Here is a 24,356-nt window from a genome sequence, read left to right on the forward strand (position 1 = left end):
TCTTTCATCATATCTTTTGTCCCAAAACTGAGAGGGTGTGTCATACTAGTATTTCATGGCATTTCTGACGAAGGGCGCTGATTGGTCTGTTGATTTCGACGTTTAATCTTACGTTTGAGTCAAAACTATCTTAGAAAAACACAACGTTGTGAATACAAGTTTGGTTGGGGGTCGGACGCCTGGAGGGTCAGGTGGAGCTGGCCTTTGCCTCATCAAAGGGACCAAAAATGTTACTAGGGAGGACAGAGAGCTGAATACGTGAGCTGAGACCTCATTGGTTAATAAATAACGAGGGCGGAGCATCCTGGCGTGTATATACGCTTTGTTCCATTGTTGCAGTGTGTTTTCCAGCTGATCTGGTTCATGAGCGGGGACCAACAGTTGGAGATACCATAGCACTTGTTTTTTTTTTTTACAATAGTTTCATTTTTTCTTTGCTTGTAAATATGTCTTTTTATTGCAATCACTCCCCGGACGGCAGCTTTCCTCCTTCTCCAGCGGAGGACAGGGGCTCAAAGCGACTGTCCTGGGGCAGTCTGCTGCAGAGGCTGACGGAGCTGAAGGGTCAGACGATCACAGCTGACCATCAGTGGAGCAGAAGTGAAACTGGTGAGTGTTGCAGGCTTTTGTGTGAGGAGGCTCCATTGTGTGCATTCAAATTGTAACAACATGTAATTTAGTTTTATTTCAGTTGACTTGCACTATAGTTAAAGGAAGTAGCATGAACTGACAAAGAAAAGGGTTAAAGGAGGAGGAGGCCTCCTTTTAGTGAGTCCTGCACTACCAGACAAGACTTTAACCTTTATTCTTTTGTTTTAGGCTCTGTGGCAGACATATCCCTATCAGAATTGGACAGCAGTTTATTCTGTTATCCTCTGGAGGAAGCCCTGGCTACTGAGGTTGTAGCAAAAATAATACAAAGTCTCAACAATGCCTCAAACATCCTGGGCTGCTCCAAACTCATCTTACCTGACTATCTACTGCACAATATCAGCCAAGAGCTGCTTCACCTGGCCGTCAGCGAGCCTTGCGGCCTCAGGGGAGCGCTCATTGACCTGTGTGTGGACAGGGGGGACCAGGACTCCCCATCTACTGTGAACCAAATAGCAGTGGATGCCACCCTGGTCTCAACCTTCCATGTGACGCTGGTGCTGAGGCTCGAGTCCAGCGGACTGTGGCCAAAGGTTCAGAAGCTCTTCAAGGGTATCCACTCACCAGAGACATCTAAATGGCACCAAGACACCCTGAGGTTTAGCACGAGCTTCAGGGCCGTCAAGAGGAAACTGTATTGCTCAGGGGAGCTGCTGATTGAGGAGTGCTGCTGAGCAAGTGCTTATTTCCCTGGTTAGCTGAACTGAATTCCCATGTAGGCCTACTGTAGAAGGAGGCTGATGGGTTAAACATTGTCTTTTTTAAGACTATATCTTATGGCTCTAACAAATGTCAAACAGGATGGTTGTATACAGTGCATTACAAGCATATCAAGCTTTCCCTGGAACCAGCGTATGATTCATGGCAGCTGCTCACCTGGATGCAGGTGACTTGAAAGATTCAAGTTTGAACATGGGCCAGTTACTTTTCTATGAAAGTAAAGTCACACCCTTAAAAAGGAACAACTTATGTATTTGATAGTCAAATATGACCTGAAACATGTGTTTTGCATTTTCAACTGAAAGAACCTAAACAAATAAAATCATTTTTTATTAATTGTGTGTATATTTGTAACCAACGGTGTGGCATTAGGGATGGCAAAATACGTCTGTTGGTTCACCCCTTTGGCCCAGACTGAAATATCTCAACAAATGATATGGACTGCAATACAAGATATTCATGATTCCCAGGGGATAAATCCTAAAGATATTTGGTGATTAACATGTCAGGTCAAATCTAAGGTTAAAGTAAAATGTCTCAACAATTATTGGTCGAAATGCCATTATATCCGTTTCTGATGTTCACGACCCTCCACAAAATAATTGTAATGTCTGATTGTGCCCTTACTTTTCATCTACTATACTAAATACTTTGGTTTATGACCGAATACCTGCAAAAGTAATGACCATCATACTTTGTGTTTAGTGCTCTTAGCAAAAAGTTAGAATTCTCACACGCTGAACTTCAATAGTGAACCTGAAAACCATTACACCTAAATCAGCAAGTTAACAGTCATTGTGAGCATGTTTGAATGCAAGCGTTACATTTAGCTTAAAGCGCCGCTGTCCTTAAGTACAGCCTCATTGGCCGCTAGCATGGCTGTTGACTCTTAGTTTTGTTTAAAAGAGAAAATATGCACTATTTAAATCATAGGACCAATTTAATTCAAAGAAACTTTTATACAATTTTAGCATGTTAATTTAATAAATATGGTTTACTTTTATTTGTGCAACAATTTTCAATACTTATGATCCAACAGGCTACAAGCAAATCCACAAAATAACATGGTAATAAATGATATTAACTGCAATAAACCCTGCACTGTTAAAAGTAAAATGAATATTTACATTGGTTAAGAACTATAAAAATTACACATTTTCCTTGTGAGTGGCTCAGACATTTGTCTATGAGAAGGCCATGAGGTTTCTCAAAATGTTTCAGGAAAACAAAAAAGACTGGGACAGAGAAAGCTAATCTTAGCAGCTTTGTTTACCATTCAAATAGACAACTATGCTCTTACTTTCCACCGTGACGCCCAGTGGACTCTCACCATACTGAAGACACTAGAGTAAGAAAATGTCATCAGTCAACTCAAAGTTTCTCACAGTTCTACAGGAAGTCAATCTACACCAAGTTGCAGAGAGGTTCCCTGATGAGGTCTGCTGCCCACTGCACGCAAGGCATTTTTGATTCTCTTGGTTTGCTGCAGAAATATGCTCCAATTTCAGTGGGCTCCGACCGATTTCTTCTAATTAGATTCAAGTACCGACGAACCTGCAAAAAACATTAAAAAAAGATCACTGATATATAGCTATGCAGCAGTCACTCTACATGGGATGAACTGATTAGATTCCTTTACATGCAAACACAACAAACATCTACACAGAACATTCATTATCACTTGTGCAATGCTCAGTATCAGTGAAAATGCTGCAAGAATAAATTGAGCACACAGACAGTTTTGCCCATTTAAGGGAATTTCAAGCCTCACATAGCTGTGCATAATTTTTTCCAAATCATACAATATGTAAAAAATAAAATAAATAAGTAGTATTTCCCACCTTCCAGGCAGTCATAGGTCTTTGTTTATTTCAGTATTAAACCAACTTGCAGAGACTTGACCCTTGGTCAAGCTAGTTAATCCATCAAAGTGACTATTAGGTTGCCTTTATTGATGGCTTTTTTTATTGGTCAAAGTTCTGCTACCACATGGTAATGCTGCTGTGAGCAGGACCCGTTTTAAAAACCCTTCTTGTTGGTGCAGTAAAGTGCTTGTGGAAAACACTGACATCTGAGACAACATAGTTGATTTTTAAATATCATGTGTCAGTCCCTGCTTGCAACTGCATTACCACGAGTCAACAAGTAAATTAACCAAAATAAAATTGATTAAATTGCTGTGATGGATTACATATTGGAGGCAAATAGTTACATTTAAATGAATTGCAACAGCAGGCGTGAAAGTTTGGAGTCAATCCAAAAACATTTGGTATGCTTTGGAAACCTGTCAACTGTAATGAAGTGTGTAAGTAGTAGGATAATAAAATGCAAAATACTCGAGTTTTGGCAGTTCATGTACTGTATTCATGAGTTCATACAAGTCCTTCTAAGGACGGATGTTAACATCTTAAACCCCACGATGCATTGGATAGCTGCTTTCAGCTCGTCTAAATATACAGTAACCTTCCCTATCAAATAAACTATAAATAAATACAGTTGCCATTTTAATGTAATGTCACTGTGATGGTTGTGGCAACTTACCCATATGTGCGCAAGTGGTTTCTAGCCATCCGATAAAACCTGAATCTCAGATAGTCTGGAACAGCTGGGAGTACCCATTCTTTGTGCCCTTTGGTACAACTCAGAATCCCCAAAGTAACGAGCACGATACAGCAAGCCTTCCTCTGAAAGTACAAGAGGAGAGCCTGTCAGTACGCTAGTTCACAGGCTACATCCACACCAATACGTTTACAATCAACTACTCATGAAATATGACATATGTTAAGTTAATCCTTTGTAATTCACTCAGTGTTATTTAATTTCACCAATAAACTAAGAACACACCAAACTTAAAATCAAGGTGGCATACTGTACATTAAGTTGGACTAGTTAGCTCAACTGATTCATTGTGAAAATAACCAGCAGATTAATCAATAGTTACAATAACTGTTGGGTTATACAGTCCTACTGCAAACTTACTCTGTTGCTTCTCCTTCCAACAGTTGTTTCTAAGGTTGGAGATGTAGTCTTCTTCTACACTTCTCTCCACATTCTTCATGTTATTCCCCGAATATTCTTCATTGAAGCGATCGCCCACATAGAAAAGCACCTTCAGGTTCGATGTGTGCCTTTTGTGAATATGCCCAGCTGACCTGATGTACAGACAAGGCATAAGCACACAGGGAGACAGATCAGACATTTTACACAGCCTCAGAAAGCTCTCGGAGCGGTGAAACACTTACGGGCGGTAGCTAAGGCTGTAGGGAGGCTGGGTGACCATCATCTGGCTAAGAGCAGAAACAATGATGAGGATTAAGATGGGCATCAGCTGGACAAACAGAGCCAGACCTCCCTGTCCAGAGACAAAAAAACAAAAACATTTCATGACCGTTTCCTTGCAGAGCATACAGTACATCCGCTGGTATCAAAAGCACGTGTTATTACGTCATTATAAACAGGACTTACCTCTCTCTGCTGTTCTCGTCTTTCTGGCCTATTATGGTGTGCGAAGTGCATTCTTCCATTTCTGTAAACGTGTACGTTACCTGAAAATAATTTAAGAAAAGTAGCATATTAATGATAAGAATCTAGCAGAATAAAGTTGTGCTTAGACTGGCTTCGCACTGGGATCTGCCAGAGGGTTTTTTGCTTTGGCAAAAAAGGATAAATGAATAAAGAGAGATTCACAAGGCTGAAAAGCCAGTCAGACAGCTCTATCTCGTTGACTCCAGCCAGAAAATGATAGCTGACTAGAGAAGAGCCAACAGAATACGACACACAAAACCACTATCATAATCAAAACTCAGGTTATCAGAATCAGAATCCGTTTATTGCCAGGAATGTTTACACAAACGAGGAATTTTGCTAGGCGGAAGGTGCATACGGATATGTGGAACATAGTGAAGAAGGGAAGACTCTTGGGCCTCCATAGCACTGCACAAAATTACAACATCCTGACTAAACCTGTATTAATCTGCCCTCTACTTACTCGATGGGAAGCCTCCACCAAAGAACATGTTGAAGAGGTCCTCGGGTGAAATGTCGGCTTCAAAATCACGATGTTGCCTTTGCCTGCTTGGGTGTGACTTCTCCTCTCCATACTGGTCATACTGCTTTCGTTTCTCAGTGTTACTCAGCACAGCATAGGCATTACCAATCGCTGAAAGACACACAACAAAAAGCCACGATATATTTGCCCTTAGTAAGCTTACATTTACATGTCCTCCGTAGAACAGCACTGGAGATTACTTTAAATTTACCTTTAAATGCCTCCGTGGCTCCAGGTGCGTGATTTTTATCTGGGTGAAATTTTAAAGCCAGCTTTCTGTACGCTTTTTTAAGATCCTCCTCAGAGGCCGTCTTTTCAACAGCAAGAATTTGGTAATAATCTTTACAGCTTTTAATCCTGCAGTAAAAAAACAAAACCGAAACAGTTAGCAGATTGAGAGGAAACAAATGGAAACACAACATATAAAAACATCTCCTGGGATATTAATGTGACATCAAATATCTCATTACAGTGACAGCAATGACAAACAAACACTTTTCATTGTAAAAACAACAAATGAGAGATTATTCAATCTGTACATTCTTAGAGTATTTCTGAGAATGTGGATCGCTCTCTAAGACAACTAAAGTCTCACAATGAATGGTCAGCACACAAAAAAAAAAACTCACTTCACTTTGCTACTTCGGAATATTCTCATCATTTTGGTACTAAAATGCTCGTTTTTAAATCTCTTTAAAAAAAATCCAAATCATTCAATTCAACTTTTTAAAAATATCACATTGGTTTGTTGTTGCCATATCATTGTAATGCAGACTTTGATTTTTTTCGAAATTATCTAAAAAAGGCACAACTAAAATGTTGTATTTGCCTGCTCCAGCTGAGTTGTTAATGTTAATTACACGCCGTCACAATGTCTGTATATCTTTCCAAAAACAACAATTGAATATGCTTTAATATATAGCGCACAAAAATGTCACTTGATATATTGATTGATATGGTACCGACTAAAACATGTAGTGGTATCTTCATTGTGTTTGTAGCACTGCGCTATTACTAGGCCAAAGGAACAGTCACACGTGCACTGACTTTCTGACAGCCTCCAGCTGGTCTGCGGTGAAAGGTTTCCCCGAGTCCGTGGCCCCCTGTGCAGACACATTGGGCTCCTCTCCGTGGCCGCGGTGTCTCATGCCGGGTCCGTCTCCGTTCACAGGACCGCCATTCTCATCGGGAGGCTTCCCGTTCTGCGCTAACAACTCCAATAAGTCTGTGGAGAAGGTGGAGTCATATTATTCAACGATAAACCCCCCCTCCCGAGTCTTGTTCCTAGTCAGATAATGTATTAGCTTAACGAGCTAACGGTTAGCACTGTGACGTCAGCGTTGTAAACGAGAACTGCAAATAAGCACCAATTTAACACCTCAAGTAACCAAATACGTTGCAGAATATGCGGGTGGGGGTGCTGAAAAACTACAAATACCAGTGTCGGCTTGGAGCAGCTGGTGCAACGTTAAGATGGTTATGCTAACGTTAGCTGATTTGGTCTTTACAGCGATGGCCCACCAAACGACATGAAATCTCCCCCGAAACAGGCGTTTGTTCGACGTACTTTTCGCCTGATCTGTCGGAAACAGGCGCTGCGCTTTGTCCAGAAACTTCCTGGCTTTGTCCGGCTGGTTGTTGTTGAGTGCAATTCGGGCTATTTTAATGCACCGCTCCGCTTCGTCCTTGTTTGAGTCCATCGCGACACAGCGGAAATGTTTACTTGCCCCGAGACGCACGGAGATGACGTGCCAAAGCGACGTCGCTCTCAACTCGGACGTCGTAACAGTTGAAAGCACCCGCCAGCATGCCCTTCGTACACCCGACAGAAAGTAGTGTTTTATACTCTGATACGTAAAGTCAGTGGTGTTCATTGTATACATATAGCTGCTCTTATTGTCTTTTAGCTGACACTTTCAGAACCATCCGCCATTACAGCGACTTCTTTGAAAGTGGAAATGGCTTTAGCAGCTTTACACAGCAGGTCAGTTATATTTGCCAAACGTAATATTCTCTATAACGTTACAGTGAGGCAAACCCGCCTGTTGTTTTCAACTAATGACACTGTCTCAGATGGCCAAAGGAAACCACCATCGAAGAAACAGGAGAGAAAAAGTCAGAAGAAACCTCCCTGTGTGGATCATCTGTCCTGGGAGGAAAGGCTGGCTGATGTGGTCACTCCTCTGTGGAGGCTGAGTTATGATGAGCAACTGGAGCTCAAGCAAAAGCACCAGGAAAGGATACTGTCTCAGCTCTCCGTGAATCTTACAGGTGACTTACAATCACAATCATCACCTGTCAGATGTAAACCCGGCTTCCCTGTCTTGCCTGTTCTGCCATCGCCAGTTAGGGATGGCTACCGCAACAAGTCCACGTTCTCTGTTAACAAAGGAGTGGATGGAAATCCAAAGACAGTTGGTTTTTACGTGGGCACGGGCAGGAAGGGAAACATAGTCTGCGTCAACGGGGACCACCTGCTAAACATGCCGGAGAAGCACAAACTGGTAGCCAGGTGTTATCAGGAATTCATCCGCCTCTCGCCCCTGGAGCCTTGCCTGCTGTTCCACACTGGGGGTCACTGGAGAGAGGTCACAGTGAGGACCAATGCAGAGGGCCGCACCATGGCTATAGTGTACTTTCATCCACAGGGGCTCACCCGAGAGGAGGTGGCAGTCCACAAGGCCGACTTGGTGGAATACTTCACGCTGGGGCCAGGATCGGCCTGTCAGTTGGACTCGCTGCTTTTCCAGGAGAGCACAATGACTCGCTGCACTCACGAGGAATCCCCCTACCAGCTCCTGTATGGTCAGCCACACATATACGAGGAGGTAATATTAATATACACCTGGGCAAAATTACCGTAAGGGAATTTTCCATGACATATATCAAACTTTGTAACCTTTAAAATTGTGTACAGTAGAATTGTTAGTATACTTTTTATGTTTTATCTTAATTAAAATCCAGGTGCTACATATAGGTTTATCTTTATACACATGCCAATCTCACTGTAATTACATGTTTTTTACACGGTAATACATTTTTTTCATTTATTTATTTGAACAGGGACCGTACACATCAATCAACCCAGGGGTAAATGTGTCAGTCTTAGCTAAGGCTACATTTCAACCGTAGTCCCTGTGGCCAGATATAACAAGCCATCACTAAAGGACAGAAATGGTTATAACAAAAACATCATAAAAAGCAATAAACATACAGGTTACGATCAAATATATAAATAGGCCTCATCATAAAAACATCATAAAGATCAATAAACATACACACATTTTGTACACACAATCATTGAGGAGGGAGTCACGATTCATGCTCACACACCTGATTGCTTATAAGCCAGTTCTTCAGGCCGTGTTTAAAAGAGGGATATGTTCTGCTAGTGCGTATATGCAGAGGCAGGGCATTCCAGAGGTGTCCTGCTTTTACTGAGGATGCAGACTGGCTAAAGGAACTTTTCCTAAAGGGGATGATACAGTCACCTCTCTCCACATTCAATGTGTCAATTTATGGTTTCATTAAATGGCAAAATTGGGAGAACCCTTTTCTCAAAATTTGCTAATTATCAGCCATAAAGATAATACTGTACTAGAGTACTCCATTGATTCAATATTAGACTTCCAGAAAGTTTGGTGACTTGGGGGAGACAGATTTGAACGAAAATTGTCAAAATGGATGCGGCACAGACTAGCAGTAGTGGAGGAAGTATTCAGATGTTTTACCGAAGTGAAATTAGCAATTCTAAAGTGTAGAAATAATCCATTGCAAGTAAAAATCCTTAATTTTTTGCAGTTAAATAATAGTACAAAGGTATTAGCATTTAAATACCCTTAATGTACCATTATTTAGAGAATGGCCCAGAGATAATCAACTATATTACTGGATTATAAGTATGAATATAATGTGTACAACGGATAAAGGTTGGGTCTAATTACTTTATGTACTGCTCAGTAGCTTAAGCTGTAATATCATATATTATATCATAATGTATGAATAGATTAAAATTAACAATCTAAATCCAGAAAGTAACTAAAGGTTTGAAACACAAATTGTGTATTAAAAAGTTCCTATGAATATTAGAAATATAAAGCAGCACAAAATGAAATACTCAAAAGTACCTCAAAATTCTTCTACAGTACTTAATGTAGTGTAATGTACTTACATTTCACCACTGAAGACCAGTATATCCTGAATTGTATTTCTGAATATGGATCAATTTCCAGAAACACTGTATCCTACAGTTCCCATAATGCATTTTGATAGCATCTTCCAGACAGACCCTATTCATATAGTAAATGCCCATGACTCCAGACACTGTTTGTAATGCAGGCTTTCTGGTACAGATGATTTATTAGTCACACAATTTACACAACTCATATACTATCATACAACTATTTTCACAGCCTTTGTTCAACATGACATCGACATATAAATCCCCCTATAAATTCTGAAGTTGTGCTGATAATAGACAAAGGAAAGTGGGTACCACAAACTCTGTGTATGCCTATGTTTTTGTAAAAATATTTTTTGTTTTGTCATTCACAGGTGCTGGGCTACAAATTCCGCATTTCTGCTGATGCCTTTTTCCAGGTGAACCCGACAGCTGCTGAGGTGCTGTATAGCACAGTGAGACACCTGTGCTTCCCAAACCCTGAGGCTGGTGGAGGAGGAACAAAAGTTGGTGGTACTCTCCTGGACGTATGCTGTGGGACAGGTGCCATCGGCATCACCATGTCGTCCAGAGTGGACAGAATTATTGGTATAGAGCTCATCGAACAGGCAGTGGAAGATGCTCGACACAACGCAGCTCTCAACAAAGTGCTGAACTGTGAGTTCATCTCTGGGAAGGCGGAGGTGGCGCTTCCTGGTGTTATGTCCCAGTTGAGCTCCGCAGGTGGAGGAGGCCTTGTTGCAGCTGTGGTAAACCCTGCTCGAGCTGGGCTGCACTACAGAGTGGTCCGAGCTTTGAGAAACCAACCTGCCATCCGCAGGCTGGTCTATGTTTCCTGTAAACCGGACGGGGAGGCCATGAGGAACTTTAGGGAGCTTTGTTGTGCCCCCGACCCCGAGAAGAAACTCACAGGAGAGGCGTTTTCTCCAGCTCTGGCTGTGCCTGTGGACATGTTCCCACATACTCCTCACTGTGAAGTGGTGCTTCTTTTTGAGAGGTAGCAGTTGTTTCTTGTTCAGAGGAGGGCTTCAACCCTTCAACAACTCGGGTAGCTTTCGAAAGCTAATGGGGCATTGGATAATGATGTGTGCCGAACCCAGGGTTCACCCACACAGGTGTTCTCACTCATCTGCTTGATTAAAACTCTGTTCAGGACTTTGTTTTAGTGCTGCAACAACTGGTTATTTTTGCATAAATCTTCTGTTTAGTCTTTTGCTGTACAAAATATCAGAAAATAGAGTACAAGGTGACACGTTCAAGTTGCTTGTTTGGCACAAACCCAAAATCCTAAACTCATATATATATACACACACACACACACACACACACACACACACACGTCTCAGAAAATTAGAATATTGTGATGAAGTTCTTTATTTTCTGTAATGCAATTTAAAAAAACAAAAATGTCATGCATTCTGGATTCATTACAAATCAACTGAAATATTGCAAGCCTTTTATTGTTTTAATGCTGATTATGGCTTACAGCTTAAGAAAACTCAAAAATCCTATCTCAAAAAAATAGAATATTTCCTCAGACCAAGTAAAAAAAAAAGATTTATAACAGCAAAACAAAATCAAACATTTGAAAATGTCCATTAATGCACTCAGTACTTGGTTGGGAATCCTTTTGCACGGATTACTGCATCAATGCGGTGTAGCATGGAGGCAATCAGTCTGTGGCATTGCTGAGGTTGTATGGATGCCCAGGATGCTTCAATCGCGGCCTTTAGCTCATTTGCATTGTTGGGTCTGGTGTCTTTCAGCTTTTTCTTCACAATACCCCACAAATTCTCTATGGGGTTCAGGTCAGGGGAATTGGCAGGCCAATCGAGGACAGTAATGCCATGGTCAGTACACCAGTTACTGCTGGTTTTGGCACTGTGGGCAGGTGCCAGATCATGCTGGAAAATGAAATCCTCATCTCCATAGAGCTTTTCTGCAGACGGAAGTATGTAGTGCTCTAAAATCTCTTGGTACACAGCTGCATTTACTCTGGACTTGATGAAACACAGTGGACCAACACCAGCAGCTGACATGGCACCCCAAACCATCACTGACTGTGGGAACTTCACACTGGATTTCAAGCAACTTGGATTTTGCGCCTCTCCAGCCTTTCTCCAGACTCTGGCGCCTTGACTTCCAAATGAAACACAACACTTGCTTTCGTCTGAAAAGAGGACTTTGGACCACTCCGCAACTGTCCAGTGCTTCTTTTCCATAGCCCAAGTCAGACGCTTCTTCCGTTGTCTTGAGTTCAGAAGTGGCTTGACCATGGGAATACGGCTATTGTAGCCCATTTCCCGGACACGTCTGTGAACAGTGGCTTTTGATACCTGGACTCCAGCTTCAGTCCACTGTCTTTGAAGCTCCCCCAAATTCTGGAAGCGACTCTTCTTCACAATGCTGTTAAGGCTGCGGACATCTCTCTTGGTTGTGCAGCGTTTCCTGCCACATTTCCCCCTTCCAATAGACTTTTTGTGGATGTGCTTTGAAACTGCACTCTGTGAACAGCTTGCTCTTTGAGAAATTTCTTTTTGTGTCTTACCCTCCTGATGGAGGGTGTCAATGATGGTCCTCTGGACAGAAGTCAGATCAGCAGTCTTCCCCATACTTGTGATTTAGTTTACTGAACCAAGCTGAGTGTTTTTCAAGGCTCAGGAAACCCTTGCAGGTGTTTCGACTTAATTAGACGATTCAAGTGATTAGTTGAATACCCTACTAGTATACTTTTTCATGATATTCTAATTTTTTTAGATAGGATTTTTGAGTTTTCTTAAGCTGTAAGCCATAATCAGCAATATTAAAACAATAAAAGGCTTGCAATATTTCAGTTTTGTAATGAATCCAGAATGCATGACATTTTTGTTTTTTTAATTGCATTACAGAAAATAAAGAACTTTATCACAATATTCTAATTTTCTGAGACAGTCCTGTGTATATATATACTTTTACATTGATATAGAATGAGTTCACACATTTGAGAAGTTGGAGCCAAAAAATGTTGTACTGTTCATGGAGACAATTTTATGGAGACAATTTACACCTTTATTAATCTGGTAACTGTGTTCTTTCTTCTGGGTCGGCTTGGACTCCTGACAGTCCTTACATGTGCTGACAGCAACCTGGCTGTGCTTGCTTACTCCAGGCCACCACACACTACACCTAGCCCGCTCCCGGCACTTCACTATGCCTTGATGTCCATCATGTATGCGCTGTAATATCTCAGACCTCATCATTCGTGGCACTATTATTCCATCATTATACAACACCAGTCCTTCTGAAACTGTGAGTTGATGTCTGGAAGTGTAGTAGTCTTTTACCTTATCGGGCACCAAACGGCATACTTGGGCCATCCCGACATCACGCAGTTCTGCATCCTGTAAGGTCTGCAGTTGGACCATGTCCAGCTTGGTCCAAGGTATTTGAGTTGTCGCTGACGCAGGAGCCATTTTTTCGTGGTTGAGCTTCAAACCAGCCTTCGCCACTGTGTCCAGAGTCTTTTGGAGTCTCACTTCATGGACTTCTTCTGAGTCTGAATCCAAGAAGCCACTTGCTGTGTCTAGGGGAGGGAGCGCTTTTGCGCCTGCCGGTCGGGTGGGGGGGGGGGGGGGGAGAAAGGGGAAGGGGGGGTGCCGGGGCGGCTCGCGCAGCGCGTGGGGATCCACTGTGGGCTATGGAGCCGTACTCTAATGCAGTGGTACCAAACCTTTTTTCAGCCACCGACAACATACAACTCACCATGACGCTGCATTAGTGGAGCCCTGAGCTTGTTTCTCTGCTACGAGCCGGTCCGTCTCGGGGTGACGGGAGAAAAAGACCCCGACGTCTGTTGTCTATGTCCAGTCTACTGACTCTACTCCGTACCATACACCTTTATATGCAATCTGTCACTTCATTAAAACCTGCTTCACAAAGACAGGATGTTGGAATGGAGGCAGGGTTTCAGAGCTTTTTTGGCGAACTCAGTAACTCTGCCTTGATTTTAATCCAGAACACAGAGTTGTAACGGACTTTTAAATGTCACTTTTGGGGTAACGTATGGAACCTCTTGACATGTGTCAAGAGGTTACGTTTGAGGCTACGGGGGCCCTCGGAGGGGGGTTTCGCCCGGGGCGTAATTACATGTGGAACCGCCACTGCTGCCAGTATAGGTAGGATGTCATCCATTGTGCGCAGAATAAACTTCACTGCTTTATTCAGGCGTTTTAGATCAACGCAAATCCTTGGCTGCTCTTTGTTCTTTTGAGTACAGCAACCATCGGAGCACACCAATCCGTGGGCTCCTTGTTTGGCTCTATTACACCACTGGCTACCACTGGAGTTCTTTTTTTACTTTAGAGAGCATAGGCACTGACACACGCCTTGCCGTAGTCACACTGTAGGGTAAAGCGTCCTCCAGCAGTCTGATTTTGATGGGCTTTATCTTCAGTCTGCTGGGCTGACATAACTCAAATGCTCTGTGGTTTTAGTCCAGCGAATTGAATATCTTCAATTCGCTGGACTAAACCCACAGTGATAGCTACATTAAGGCTTAGCAAGTTGCTGCCATGTCACCCCTTGATCACATTTACGTTAAACCTAAACGTTTGCTTTTTCCACTCTGTGGTAGCTGTGAAGTAACCCTTGCAGTTCACTCTACCTCCTGGGCTGCCTAATTTGATTACAACAGTTTTCAGTCATGGCTTATTTCTCAGCAGGTTAAAAGTCTTTTTTCAAATGACACTTCAATCTGCCCCTGTGTCGATTTTAAATTCGATTTGAATATCTTGCACTGGCAGTTTTACCGTCCATGCCTTGTTTGAGTCGAAGACACGTCAGGAATTGACGTGTCTTCCGTCTCCTCCCTTGTAGGGTGCAGTGACCTTGTTGATCACGCGTGAGCTGCGTACCACTACAAAACGTCCTAGCTTCTTACACTTGTTGCATTCTGCATCACGTGCGGCACATTTGTCTTCTTGAGAGACGCACTCTGCCACATCTAGAACATTTGTGTCCCTTATTGTTAACACATTGTTTCACTCTGGTCCCTTTGCCAGTTTCCGTTACTCTGTTTTTCATTATATTGCGCACGCTGCTTGTAAGCTACTTCACTCAGTTGAGAACAGTTAGCATTAGCTCCCTGCTGGCTAATATGCTCTTTTACTTGCTCAGACTGCCTCACTAGCTCTACCGCTTTATTGAGCGTCAAACCTGGCATTAGCTGTAGCTTCACTGATACCCAAAATCCTAAACTCACATTATTTATATATATATATATATATATATATATATATATATATATATATATATATATATAGAATGAGTTCACTGATGTCAAAATCAGAGAAGAGATGAGGAGTTTTGTTTTGAAACAGAATTTTGAACTGAGCCATGTTGGTTTTGAAAAAGTTGACTTTTCAGAATGAAACGGATCACTTTTCAGTGCCAAATAATGTTGCTACCATTTTTTTCTTCTTCAGATCAACTAATCTGCACTACTGCGTGAGCATGTGCAGATTGTACTGTTCATGGAGACAATTTACACCTTTATTAATCTGGTTAGTTCATGAAGTTTGGGGACTTGATTTAATACAATCTGACAGATTGTGCTTTACTACACTAGGTGAAAGGTGACATTATAGTTGAGTCATCTATTACACAGTGGGTATACATTATAATCTTTACAAAGATAACATTGGCCGCTGGTCTATCACATTGGATTTCATTATATTGTGTTAGATGGCCATATTATTGTGTGCACCTCCTGTCGTAGGATGTAGTACTTCTCTTCATCTGCCTTGTAGTAGCTGTATTTGTGCAGCAGATGGTGCCATTACAACTTCTTCGGAGCCATCTTTTTAGGAAACATCCCATTCATTCTAGTTCACTAAAGGTCAATAACATCATGAGTACAGTATGAGCGAACAAAATTTTCCCGAAGGGTTACCACGGTTTATGTGCTTGATGTCATACATTGCAACAAGGCAGCCTTGCCTTTTAGATAGGGAGTTCTGTTATCTCTTGAGTTAAGTAATGGGAAGATAATGACAATGTTTGTGAAAGTCCCTTATGTACCACCCTTGCAGGGGTTAGGGTTATATATTTGCTCACTATTCTAATATTTTACTAATGTCTGCTTATGTTCTTTTTGTTCACTACAAATGTCTGGTGTATTCACCAAAAGTGCATGCTTGAGAAAAGTAAAAAGGTCTGATGCATATAATCACAATCTTTGCTGCAAAGTTTCACAAATACTGTTATAATTTTAAATAAGATGTTCTACTTTTGGAGCTTATATCAACATCTGAAGGAAAACTTTTCAATGTAGTCTACAGGAAAACTGTATGTATCTCCCAAAAGTTGGGATATATATTTGACCAGAGTTCACAAGACTATACTTTGAAATTGTTAACTGAAGCTTGACAAACTAATTTGCCTTTGGCATGTCACTCTGTGCAGTGCAATGGAGACTATACAGGGCGCAGTCATATTAATGCAAAAATGTCTTGATAGTGGCATTGCTGTATGACATAATGGTGGTAGACGAGTTGACCCGGGTACAACACATCGCACTGTGTCATCAGATTACAAAGCCATATAGATCAAGAGGTTGATTTGAAAAGGCAAAAACATATTTAAGACATTCTGATGGTTTAAAAAAAACAAAAAAACGGAGGGTGGGTAACGTAAGCAAACAGCCAATAGGGCATTCAGAGCATGTGGCATCAATTTCCTCGTCGACCAGTTGCTTTAAAACGACCTCAGCATCGCAGGGAGGACTTCAGTCACCGGGGATCACCGCTCCAGTCACTCGCCTTTTACTTCTTCCACCTCCACCTCCCCTGCAGCTCGGCAGCCTTCCTCTACACCGAGACGCGGCTGGAGAGCACAACACACGGTGAGTAGACCCGACCGAAGCAGCCATTGTAAGGGAAAACAAACGTGAACTACTGAAGAGGCGCCGAGTGTCGCATGCAAACTGTCAGCGGCATTTGAATAATGGTGTCGCAGCTGTTTTTTTTTTTTTTTTGGGACCAGCAGATTTCCACTCGAGATAATTTACGACATTCTGCCCTAACTTGCATCTCCTCGTCACATCACCGCAGCGGGACGGGTTTCGTGTAGGAATGTTCATTTAACTTTAAAAATAAATAAATGAAAAAGGTGTCTTTAATGGCCAAACTTTGTCCAGCACGCCCACCGTTCAGCTAGCCTGCTAGCTGAGCGACCAGACACGTTTACCGTCCCGCCGGAAGCGAAGTGTCGAGGCTTTCACCTGTGGCATCCCCCACGGCACGGGGGCACCCACAGGTGAATTAAGGGCGATAAAGGGTCCACCTTCCGGTTTAGCAACGGCGACACAACGTTGCCGCTTTTCATGTGAAGACGTCGCCACCGACCGCCGGGCAGTGAAAGAGGAGTGGCACCCTGTTTTTCTATGCTCGCAGTTTTAAGTCAATCAAAAAATCACCGAGAATCGGCGCACGGCACTGACAATAAAATGGGGGCACGCAACCGGTGATACGTGGGTCACGGTGTGAATAGTGAAACATCAGCCGTTTCGGTCGCCCGCACAGCATCGGCGGCGTCTTTTATATTCGTGTCGGACTTTCATATCACGTGCATGGCACAACGGTAACGTTATATAGCGGTGGGAAGTGGTATGACGTGTGATAGCGCGACATCCGCTATCTTGCATTATTCCGTTTGGAAAGAACTATGAACCAGTAAGAGCGGCAACGACGCACCAAACCCATCCGGACTGTGCCCTGCACTCACGGTGCCACGCTCCCAGCCTCTGCGCGACCCCTCGGCGCTGCTGGAGACTGAACCGCACACTGCTGCGTGTACGCAGCCAGCCGCCGTACCTCCTCTGCTTTTTGCATCCCGCCGTGCGCATTTAACTGAGCAACATCTCTTATTTTTCTTCTTCCTGCTGCGCAGTAACATTTCAGAAACTCCATTCAGAGAGCAAGGGGGGGAGAAGAGAATGACGGAAACCAGGACTCTTCTTCACGATGGCACGCAACAGATCCGAGGTGCCATGGCAGAAACCTCGATGGTGGAGGATGTTTTTGACGACACCTATAAAGAACAAGCGGGTCCTAAACCGCCGCAGATACTGGTGTGGAGAAATATCATTCTGATGTCCCTCCTTCATTTGTCCGCTCTGTATGGACTGGTTCTCCTTCCTTCTGCCTCGGTTTCAACTCTTGCATGGAGTGAGTATTTACTGTAGCAGGCAACATTTTGTTTTTTTTTCCCACCCTGTTGGCCACAGTCGGAGAACAGAATGTGCTGATGTTGTGTTATCATTGCTAACTACAATGCATGCTGGCCGAGGGGGTCAATGCCTATGGGAGTAATGGACAATGAGTCACTCTGGCCTTGTAATTTTCATTTTACAACTCAAAATGCATGTTAAACCTTCACGTAGCACTCAAACCTGTGGCTTATTGTAAAGTTGTTTAGCATGTCCCAAATTAGAAGTATTTGAATTTCCCTGATGAAAGACAAACCTTAAGCTGAATAATTACAATGTCTGCCCCCTGTATATGTACTATTGAGGCATGACTTGAATTCCTGAACAGTCTTAACTTTGTTTCCACTCTGGCACTGCATAATTTCCCCCTATCTTTGCAATGCTGAGCTGCATATTATTTCACCGGGGAAGACAAAGCACAATCACCATTCCCATAGACATCCCATTGTGAGCTGTGTGGCACCACAACAGAATGCTCTTTGGCAGTCAGAAGCCCCCGGGTCTCAAATCCTGGGTAGTCTTGTCTGGGCTTCACATAGAAACACATTCAGCAGTTTTAGAACAACAAAACTGAGGGCAGACCTGCGTGCCCCCACTGTCCCCATCTCCCCACATAGATGACTTCTCTCTGAACAAAGAGGCCAGGGTGTAATGGAAAGAACATGGTGTCCTAGTGACTCTGCTCTCACGGGTGTAAAATTAATCTCAGTGTAGTGGTGACAGTTTCCCCTAAGATATCTGTCCTTTCCACCTCTCTTTCTTCCAGCTGCAGTGTGCTACGTCATCAGTGCTCTCGGTGTGACTGCTGGTGCACACAGATTATGGAGCCACAGATCCTACAAGGCCTCTTTTCCTCTGCGAGTCTTCCTCGCTCTCGCCAACTCTATGGCCTTTCAGGTAAAACAGGACCAAATGTAATGCAAGATACGCCTTTATTGATTTCCCCAAAGGGGGCGATTTGGCTGTTGTAGCAGCACATTATTTGCATGTGCATTCCTTGGCAGCTGCTGCTTCATCTTTAACTCTCCCTTAACTAAAAAAAATAATTGTTTTGGCTGTTGTCCCTTGACTGTTTGAGCTTCACTGTGCAGAACGATGTGTGCATGAGTTTGATACTTGTTTCATATTTATCTGCTGAAGGGCACAGATTCCTTGTGTTTCACACATAGATGTACAAACAGGATTGTGTGACGTCACAACAACACATTATCTATCCAATATGCAACAAAAAGTGTGATGTTGACACTTTTCAATCAGGCAAATAGAGAAAAAAACATTGACATTAAGTATTATTGAAAGCAGAGCATTTATATACAAATCATAAAACATGCCTGAAGGAGATCTAAAAGCTACTTTAATGGTTAATATTCATCACATCAGCAAAAATAAAGTAGCAATGGTATGAAGATTTCAGTAAAATTGTGCAATCTGAGTGCTCTGCATTTATGGTTTCGTTGCCACCGTTATCGCTGACCTTTAATCGGATTATCTGAAAGTTCCACGCATATCTATGTGTCTTGATCTGTGTCTCTTTGGGAACAGAATGACGTGTATGAGTGGGCGAGGGACCACCGTGTCCACCACAAGTACTCCGAGACGGACGCAGACCCCCACAATGCCACGCGGGGGTTCTTCTTCGCCCACGTCGGTTGGCTCATGGTTCGCAAACATCCCGACGTCATTGAAAAGGGCAGAAAACTGGAGCTGTCAGACCTGAAGGCAGATAAAGTGGTTATGTTTCAGAGACGGTGAGCAAACATTACCCAGAGTTGTCATTTTACTGCTGCTCTTCTTGTCAAGCGGGTCTCTCTGAGGGGAGCTTAAAGATGCAGGCTTAACAAACTAAAGTGAAAGTCCTCATGTTATCAAAATGTATTTTCTGTCCAAATATTTTTCACTTGCGAAATACATTTTTGGGGGAAATGAAATGATGACGGACGTTCTTGAACTCGTCTGCAAAATGAGTCAGAGAGAAAATATCATATAAGATTCAATAGTAAGAAATGGGGAAGAACTGACTGTTGGCCAGCCACTATCCATCACCTGAGCCTTCACACCGTTGCTCCCCAAAGTATGATTTATGAATGTCTCACTACGTCCTGCAATGGCACTGACTATATCGCTAATGCAGAATGGATGCCTCTAAAAGCTTCTTGTTATTAAATTTTTTTCCTGTCGGCCCAAGCTGTACAGGAAGTTGTAGTCTGGGTTATATTGGCCATGATCACACTTGATATCTATGATCTACTGATAATGGATGCATTCTGGACCAGAGATCAAATCACAGCTCGGTCCTTTCGTGTCGACTGTCAATTTATCTACTTTTCTGGACACGGTCCCAGATTTTCACTTCTGCTCTCAAACAAGGGGGTTCATTAGTTTGACAGGTTTATAATTTCCCTGATAACAATGTGGGATTACATTTGTGTCCTTTTTATGGGACCCTTTACCCTGGCATGGGTACAGATTTGTATGTTTTTAACAATCAAATTGTGTAAATTAAACAAGATTAAATGTCAGTTACTTAAAAAAAAAGGAAATTTACATTATTATAAGTCTATGTGATTGAGTGAGAAGGGATCTGTGTGACTTTTTTTTTTAAAATTTATTTTAGGCACTACAAGCTCTCCGTGGTGATCCTCTGCTTCGGCGTGCCCATGCTTGTGCCCTGGTACTTCTGGGGTGAGTCCTTGTCTGTGGGATACTTCGTCCCTGGAATGCTAAGATACGCTGTGATGCTCAACGCCACCTGGCTGGTCAACAGCGCTGCACACATCTGGGGCAACAGGCCTTATGACAAGACCATCAACCCGAGGGAAAACAGACTGGTTGCTCTCAGTGCCATCGGTAAGGAAACGTCCTGTTCATTATGTATCATTTGTCCGGCAGTAACTCGTCACTGTATTGTGACTACACAAGTATTTAAACTTTATGAACACTTTATTCGCCTGGGGGATATTTGAATGCGCTTCACATCTCTTGTTGAAAGCTTGTCTTGTCACGTCAACCAGTGTGGGCTCAGGCATCTGAAGTGGGGCTGTTCGATAATCCAGGGGTCGATGTTTATTTTGTCCCTGTGCCAGTTGAAGCCTTGAACTTCAGAGGCGTTCTTTTGCTTTTGAGCTGTGTATTCAGATGTTTTTGATTTGAACACTGGGTTATTTCAGTATCATTGTTTTCCACCAGTCAAGACTGTATTTGTGGTGGCTGACACCATGGGGGTGTGTGATGCTGCTGCAAACAGCGAAGAGCATTGTTATCTGCAAAACGGCATCAAATTCACAAGCTAACGAGTGATTGCACAATTCAGGCAGATTTTTCTTTGCTTTCAATTGTCTTTCCAGATGTATCATCGTCCGCCCCATTTTATCTTTGTTGCTTTTTGTTGTTGTTTGTATTGCATGAAACTACATTTTAAACTATGAAAGCAAATGGAGAAAATAATGACATTGGAAACAATTGTTCCAAAGTCCAGTTTCACTTTTTTAAATTTATTTTTGTATATAAAGGCACACCTATTGTGCTATTTAAGTAGTTTTCCCACCTGACTCCTTTTCCTACGCACCCAGAGCAGCTTTAGTAAACTCAATCGTATTAAATGGAGTAGTAGAGACTGTTCCCGCTTGCCCTGGAAGCGTTTTCCTCTTTCGAAGGTTTCTGTTGATTACCTCAACGTTCATCCACACAAAAGTTGTCTCCTAGATTGTTTACTACCAGGCCCAAGAGCTTTGGATGACACATGTATCCATTATTCCATGATATCCACACGTTCACCTTGTAACTGTACCTGCAGTATTATCCATGTGGGTGTCATCATTTTAAGCTCCTTGATTTGGAGGTTTTTCTACTGAAATGCCCCATGGGATTCCTAGGTGTCGTATCTCCTAAGGCTGTGGACACACCCGCGCAGTTAACCATAACAACAAACTTTAATTGCCACGATGGCAAAGACTAATTTAGAAAAATCTGATAGCTTGGTTTTTGTTCGCTTGTAAATCACATGTCAGTTTTAAGATTTTAAATTTCCCCAAAAAGGTCCCTAATTCACTCTTGTGCTCATCATGTGATGTTTAAATAAGTGAGAATTTACCACATATTGCATGCATATCCTCATTCATGCAATTGAACTTGTTGACATTTAGCAAAACACTTAAGTCTTTCATTTTGGTTTCTAGGGGAAGGCTTCCACAACTACCACCACACATTCCCGTTTGACTACGCCACAAGTGAGTTTGGCATCAAGCTGAATCTCACCACCGCCTTCATAGACACCATGTGCTTCCTGGGTTTGGCCAAGGACGCCAAGAGGGTGTCGAAGGAAGTTATCACTGCACGCAGGCAGCGGACGGGTGAAGGCAACTGCAAAAGTGGCTGAGTCAGACTAGACGCAAGCTCTGAAACTGATACCTATGTGTCGAACCAAGACGGAACGTAGCAGCATTTCAGTGGTGGTTAGGGGTGATTCCCATGCTTCTGAATAAAAGATAAACCTCCTGAGACTAATATTGGCTTTTGAGAATTGTAGACTTTCCATAAATGTGTGGGTCTCTTAAGTTTTGAAGTGTCCTCACCAACTATTAGTCACAGCCAGTGACCTGGCTCCATGTGCAAGCACAGCTTTTCACCATAATATATAAAACTGGCACAAAGAGAATGAAATTAGCTAACTGGGATTAAAAGTCTCTTTTGGCAGCAGTAGGACAACCAGAATAAGTCTGTGTGAGTAGTGTGTAAAAGCAGTGATTACAGAATAATTGACTGTATATCTTATTTGTTAATGTGCTATTTATGAATAGTTTTTGGCACTTGGAAAGCTTTATTGAAACTCTTAACAATGATGTTTCTCTACAGGCGATACTGAGGGCTTTTCGCTCTAACGTCTGTGTACTGCTCTGTCTCATTCCACAAGGAGTGAAGTTCCATCTTTATTTTTGTCTATCTATTATAAGCTACGGTTTTCTTTATGTTTTGGTAAGATATTAGTCTTACTAAATCATAAGCTGCTGTGTTCAAGGCCAACACAAAGACGGTCCACACTCAATTGAACTGCCCTTATTTATCATACCAGAGTAACCCTAGGTGAATACAGTACAGATGTGCTATACTTTGGGATATTTTCAAACCCACTGTCTTCAACTGTACGAGGGTTTTTTTTTAATGAGCATAAAACTTTCTGGTGTAACGCATTGTATGCCTCTGGTTGAGTAGTGAAGCCGACTCGGACTGAAACATAGAACCAGACTTCTCACTCTTAACCTGGAAAGAAAGATATATATATATATATATATATATATATATATATATATATATATATATATATGCGCGCATTTATTTTGTATTCATTTGAAATACAGAGATAAGCTCTCCCTCAGACAAGGCTAATGAAAGATTTACCTTTTGTGCTGTGTGACATATATTATTGAAACGTGTCAGGACTCTTGACCGATTGCCTTATGTGGGTTGCACACCTGATGAGGAAAATTAAAAGTGCAAGTTATGGAAATAAATTGGGGCTTAAATTGAACCACAGTTGTTTTGTGTCTGTCTGTTTTTAAGGAACACTTCAAAAATTAAAATCCCTTATTTATAATAAAAGAGAGACCGGACCATTCAACAAATTATAAAAGGATTACTGTGATTTAACATTTGTGTAACCAAACAAATATTTTGCTCTAAAATAAGATCCAAACTTGTTATATCATTGATGATGTTGTGATATTTGCCACAATTCCGCTTTTACAGAGCAACACTTTTTTTTACAGTGTTAACTTCTTGACGTTTGAATGCCTTTTAAAAATGGCACTTTTTTTCAAAGAATATTTTTGCCCAACGTATGTACCGTAAATAAACCAAATTTTCTACTTGTGACAAAATATGTTTTGCTGTTTTTGTTGAAATTCTGTAATATTCCTTATTCCTATACTGAATAAAAATATGATCATACCATTTCTCTTACATTCCTTATCAGTGACTCGTGGATACTACAAAAAAATAACCACTACTGATAATTAACTATACTAGAAGGAAGTATTTAAAAGCAACAACGTGCTTTGCTGTGTGACAAAAAACGTAACTCGCTATCAAAAATAATAGAAATGTGGTGCTTAGTTGAATGACTATGGAAAATAGTCATATTTTAGTAGAAAACATTTGGGGTATAACTCATGAGCAATAAGCAATAAAAAAACAAATTGGGACAAAATGATGCTAAAATGGGGTGAGAGCAGCAAATATGCACTTCTTGCAGCAAAGCGTTAAAGAAATAAAAAATGTTGACGAACTACGCACTGTGACATACAATATGTAATGTCAAATGTCCCAAAAGCATGAGCTTATGTCTTGAGTCATGTGAAAATGTGTTTTCATTAGGTATTATTTTAAACACATTCCCATAGTGAAGTATACTGATGTATTAGACATGGTTGGAATATTTGGGATCTTTGCAGATAATTATGTCTCCACAACATGCTTTTCTACACTCATTCAATTGGGAGGCTCAACAGGAGTTAAAC

General features: G+C 41.9%; 4 protein-coding genes across 4 annotated transcripts; 3 read left to right on the forward strand and 1 right to left on the reverse strand.

The window, feature by feature from the left end:
• Positions 1 to 446: 446 nt before the first annotated feature.
• Positions 447 to 1,325, forward strand: LOC306746683 (DNA damage-inducible transcript 4 protein-like; the record flags this gene model as incomplete). The annotated part of the gene is made up of 2 exons (XM_079229635.1): positions 447 to 609; positions 820 to 1,325. The coding sequence occupies 2 exons, from the start codon at positions 447 to 449 to the stop codon at positions 1,323 to 1,325; spliced, it is 669 nt and encodes a 222-aa protein (XP_079085761.1).
• A 928-nt stretch (positions 1,326 to 2,253) lies between these two features.
• dnajb12a (DnaJ heat shock protein family (Hsp40) member B12a) lies at positions 2,254 to 7,119 on the reverse strand (the record flags this gene model as incomplete). The annotated part of the gene is made up of 9 exons (XM_079230012.1): positions 2,254 to 2,925; positions 3,913 to 4,055; positions 4,351 to 4,523; positions 4,614 to 4,723; positions 4,837 to 4,916; positions 5,360 to 5,530; positions 5,631 to 5,776; positions 6,467 to 6,644; positions 6,987 to 7,119. 8 exons carry the CDS (start codon positions 7,117 to 7,119, stop codon positions 3,934 to 3,936), a joined length of 1,113 nt encoding a protein of 370 aa, XP_079086138.1. The 3' UTR covers positions 2,254 to 2,925; positions 3,913 to 3,933.
• Positions 7,120 to 7,162: 43 nt separating this feature from the next.
• trmt2b (tRNA methyltransferase 2 homolog B) lies at positions 7,163 to 10,600 on the forward strand (the record flags this gene model as incomplete). Its single annotated transcript, XM_079229512.1, has 3 exons — positions 7,163 to 7,235; positions 7,493 to 8,247; positions 9,974 to 10,600. 3 exons carry the CDS (start codon positions 7,163 to 7,165, stop codon positions 10,598 to 10,600), a joined length of 1,455 nt encoding a protein of 484 aa, XP_079085638.1.
• A 5,802-nt stretch (positions 10,601 to 16,402) lies between these two features.
• scdb (stearoyl-CoA desaturase b) lies at positions 16,403 to 23,756 on the forward strand. The gene is made up of 6 exons (XM_079229438.1): positions 16,403 to 16,479; positions 17,526 to 17,803; positions 18,611 to 18,741; positions 19,387 to 19,592; positions 20,459 to 20,691; positions 22,020 to 23,756. The coding sequence occupies exons 2-6, from the start codon at positions 17,572 to 17,574 to the stop codon at positions 22,217 to 22,219; spliced, it is 1,002 nt and encodes a 333-aa protein (XP_079085564.1). The 5' UTR covers positions 16,403 to 16,479; positions 17,526 to 17,571; the 3' UTR covers positions 22,220 to 23,756.
• Positions 23,757 to 24,356: the final 600 nt, after the last annotated feature.

Source organism: Taurulus bubalis, assembly GCF_910589615.1.
Source record: "Taurulus bubalis genome assembly, chromosome: 14".
Taxonomy (NCBI): domain Eukaryota; kingdom Metazoa; phylum Chordata; class Actinopteri; order Perciformes; family Cottidae; genus Taurulus; species Taurulus bubalis.

Excerpts from the sequence above, each read along its gene's own strand:
- scdb (XM_079229438.1), top strand. The coding sequence starts at position 17,572 with ATGACGGAAACCAGGACTCTTCTTCACGATGGCACGCAACAGATCCGA. Across the intron at positions 17,804-18,610 it reads GGTTTCAACTCTTGCATGGA|CTGCAGTGTGCTACGTCATC; the intron begins GTGAGTATTTAC and ends TCTTTCTTCCAG. Across the intron at positions 19,593-20,458 it reads GTGGTTATGTTTCAGAGACG|GCACTACAAGCTCTCCGTGG; the intron begins GTGAGCAAACAT and ends AATTTATTTTAG.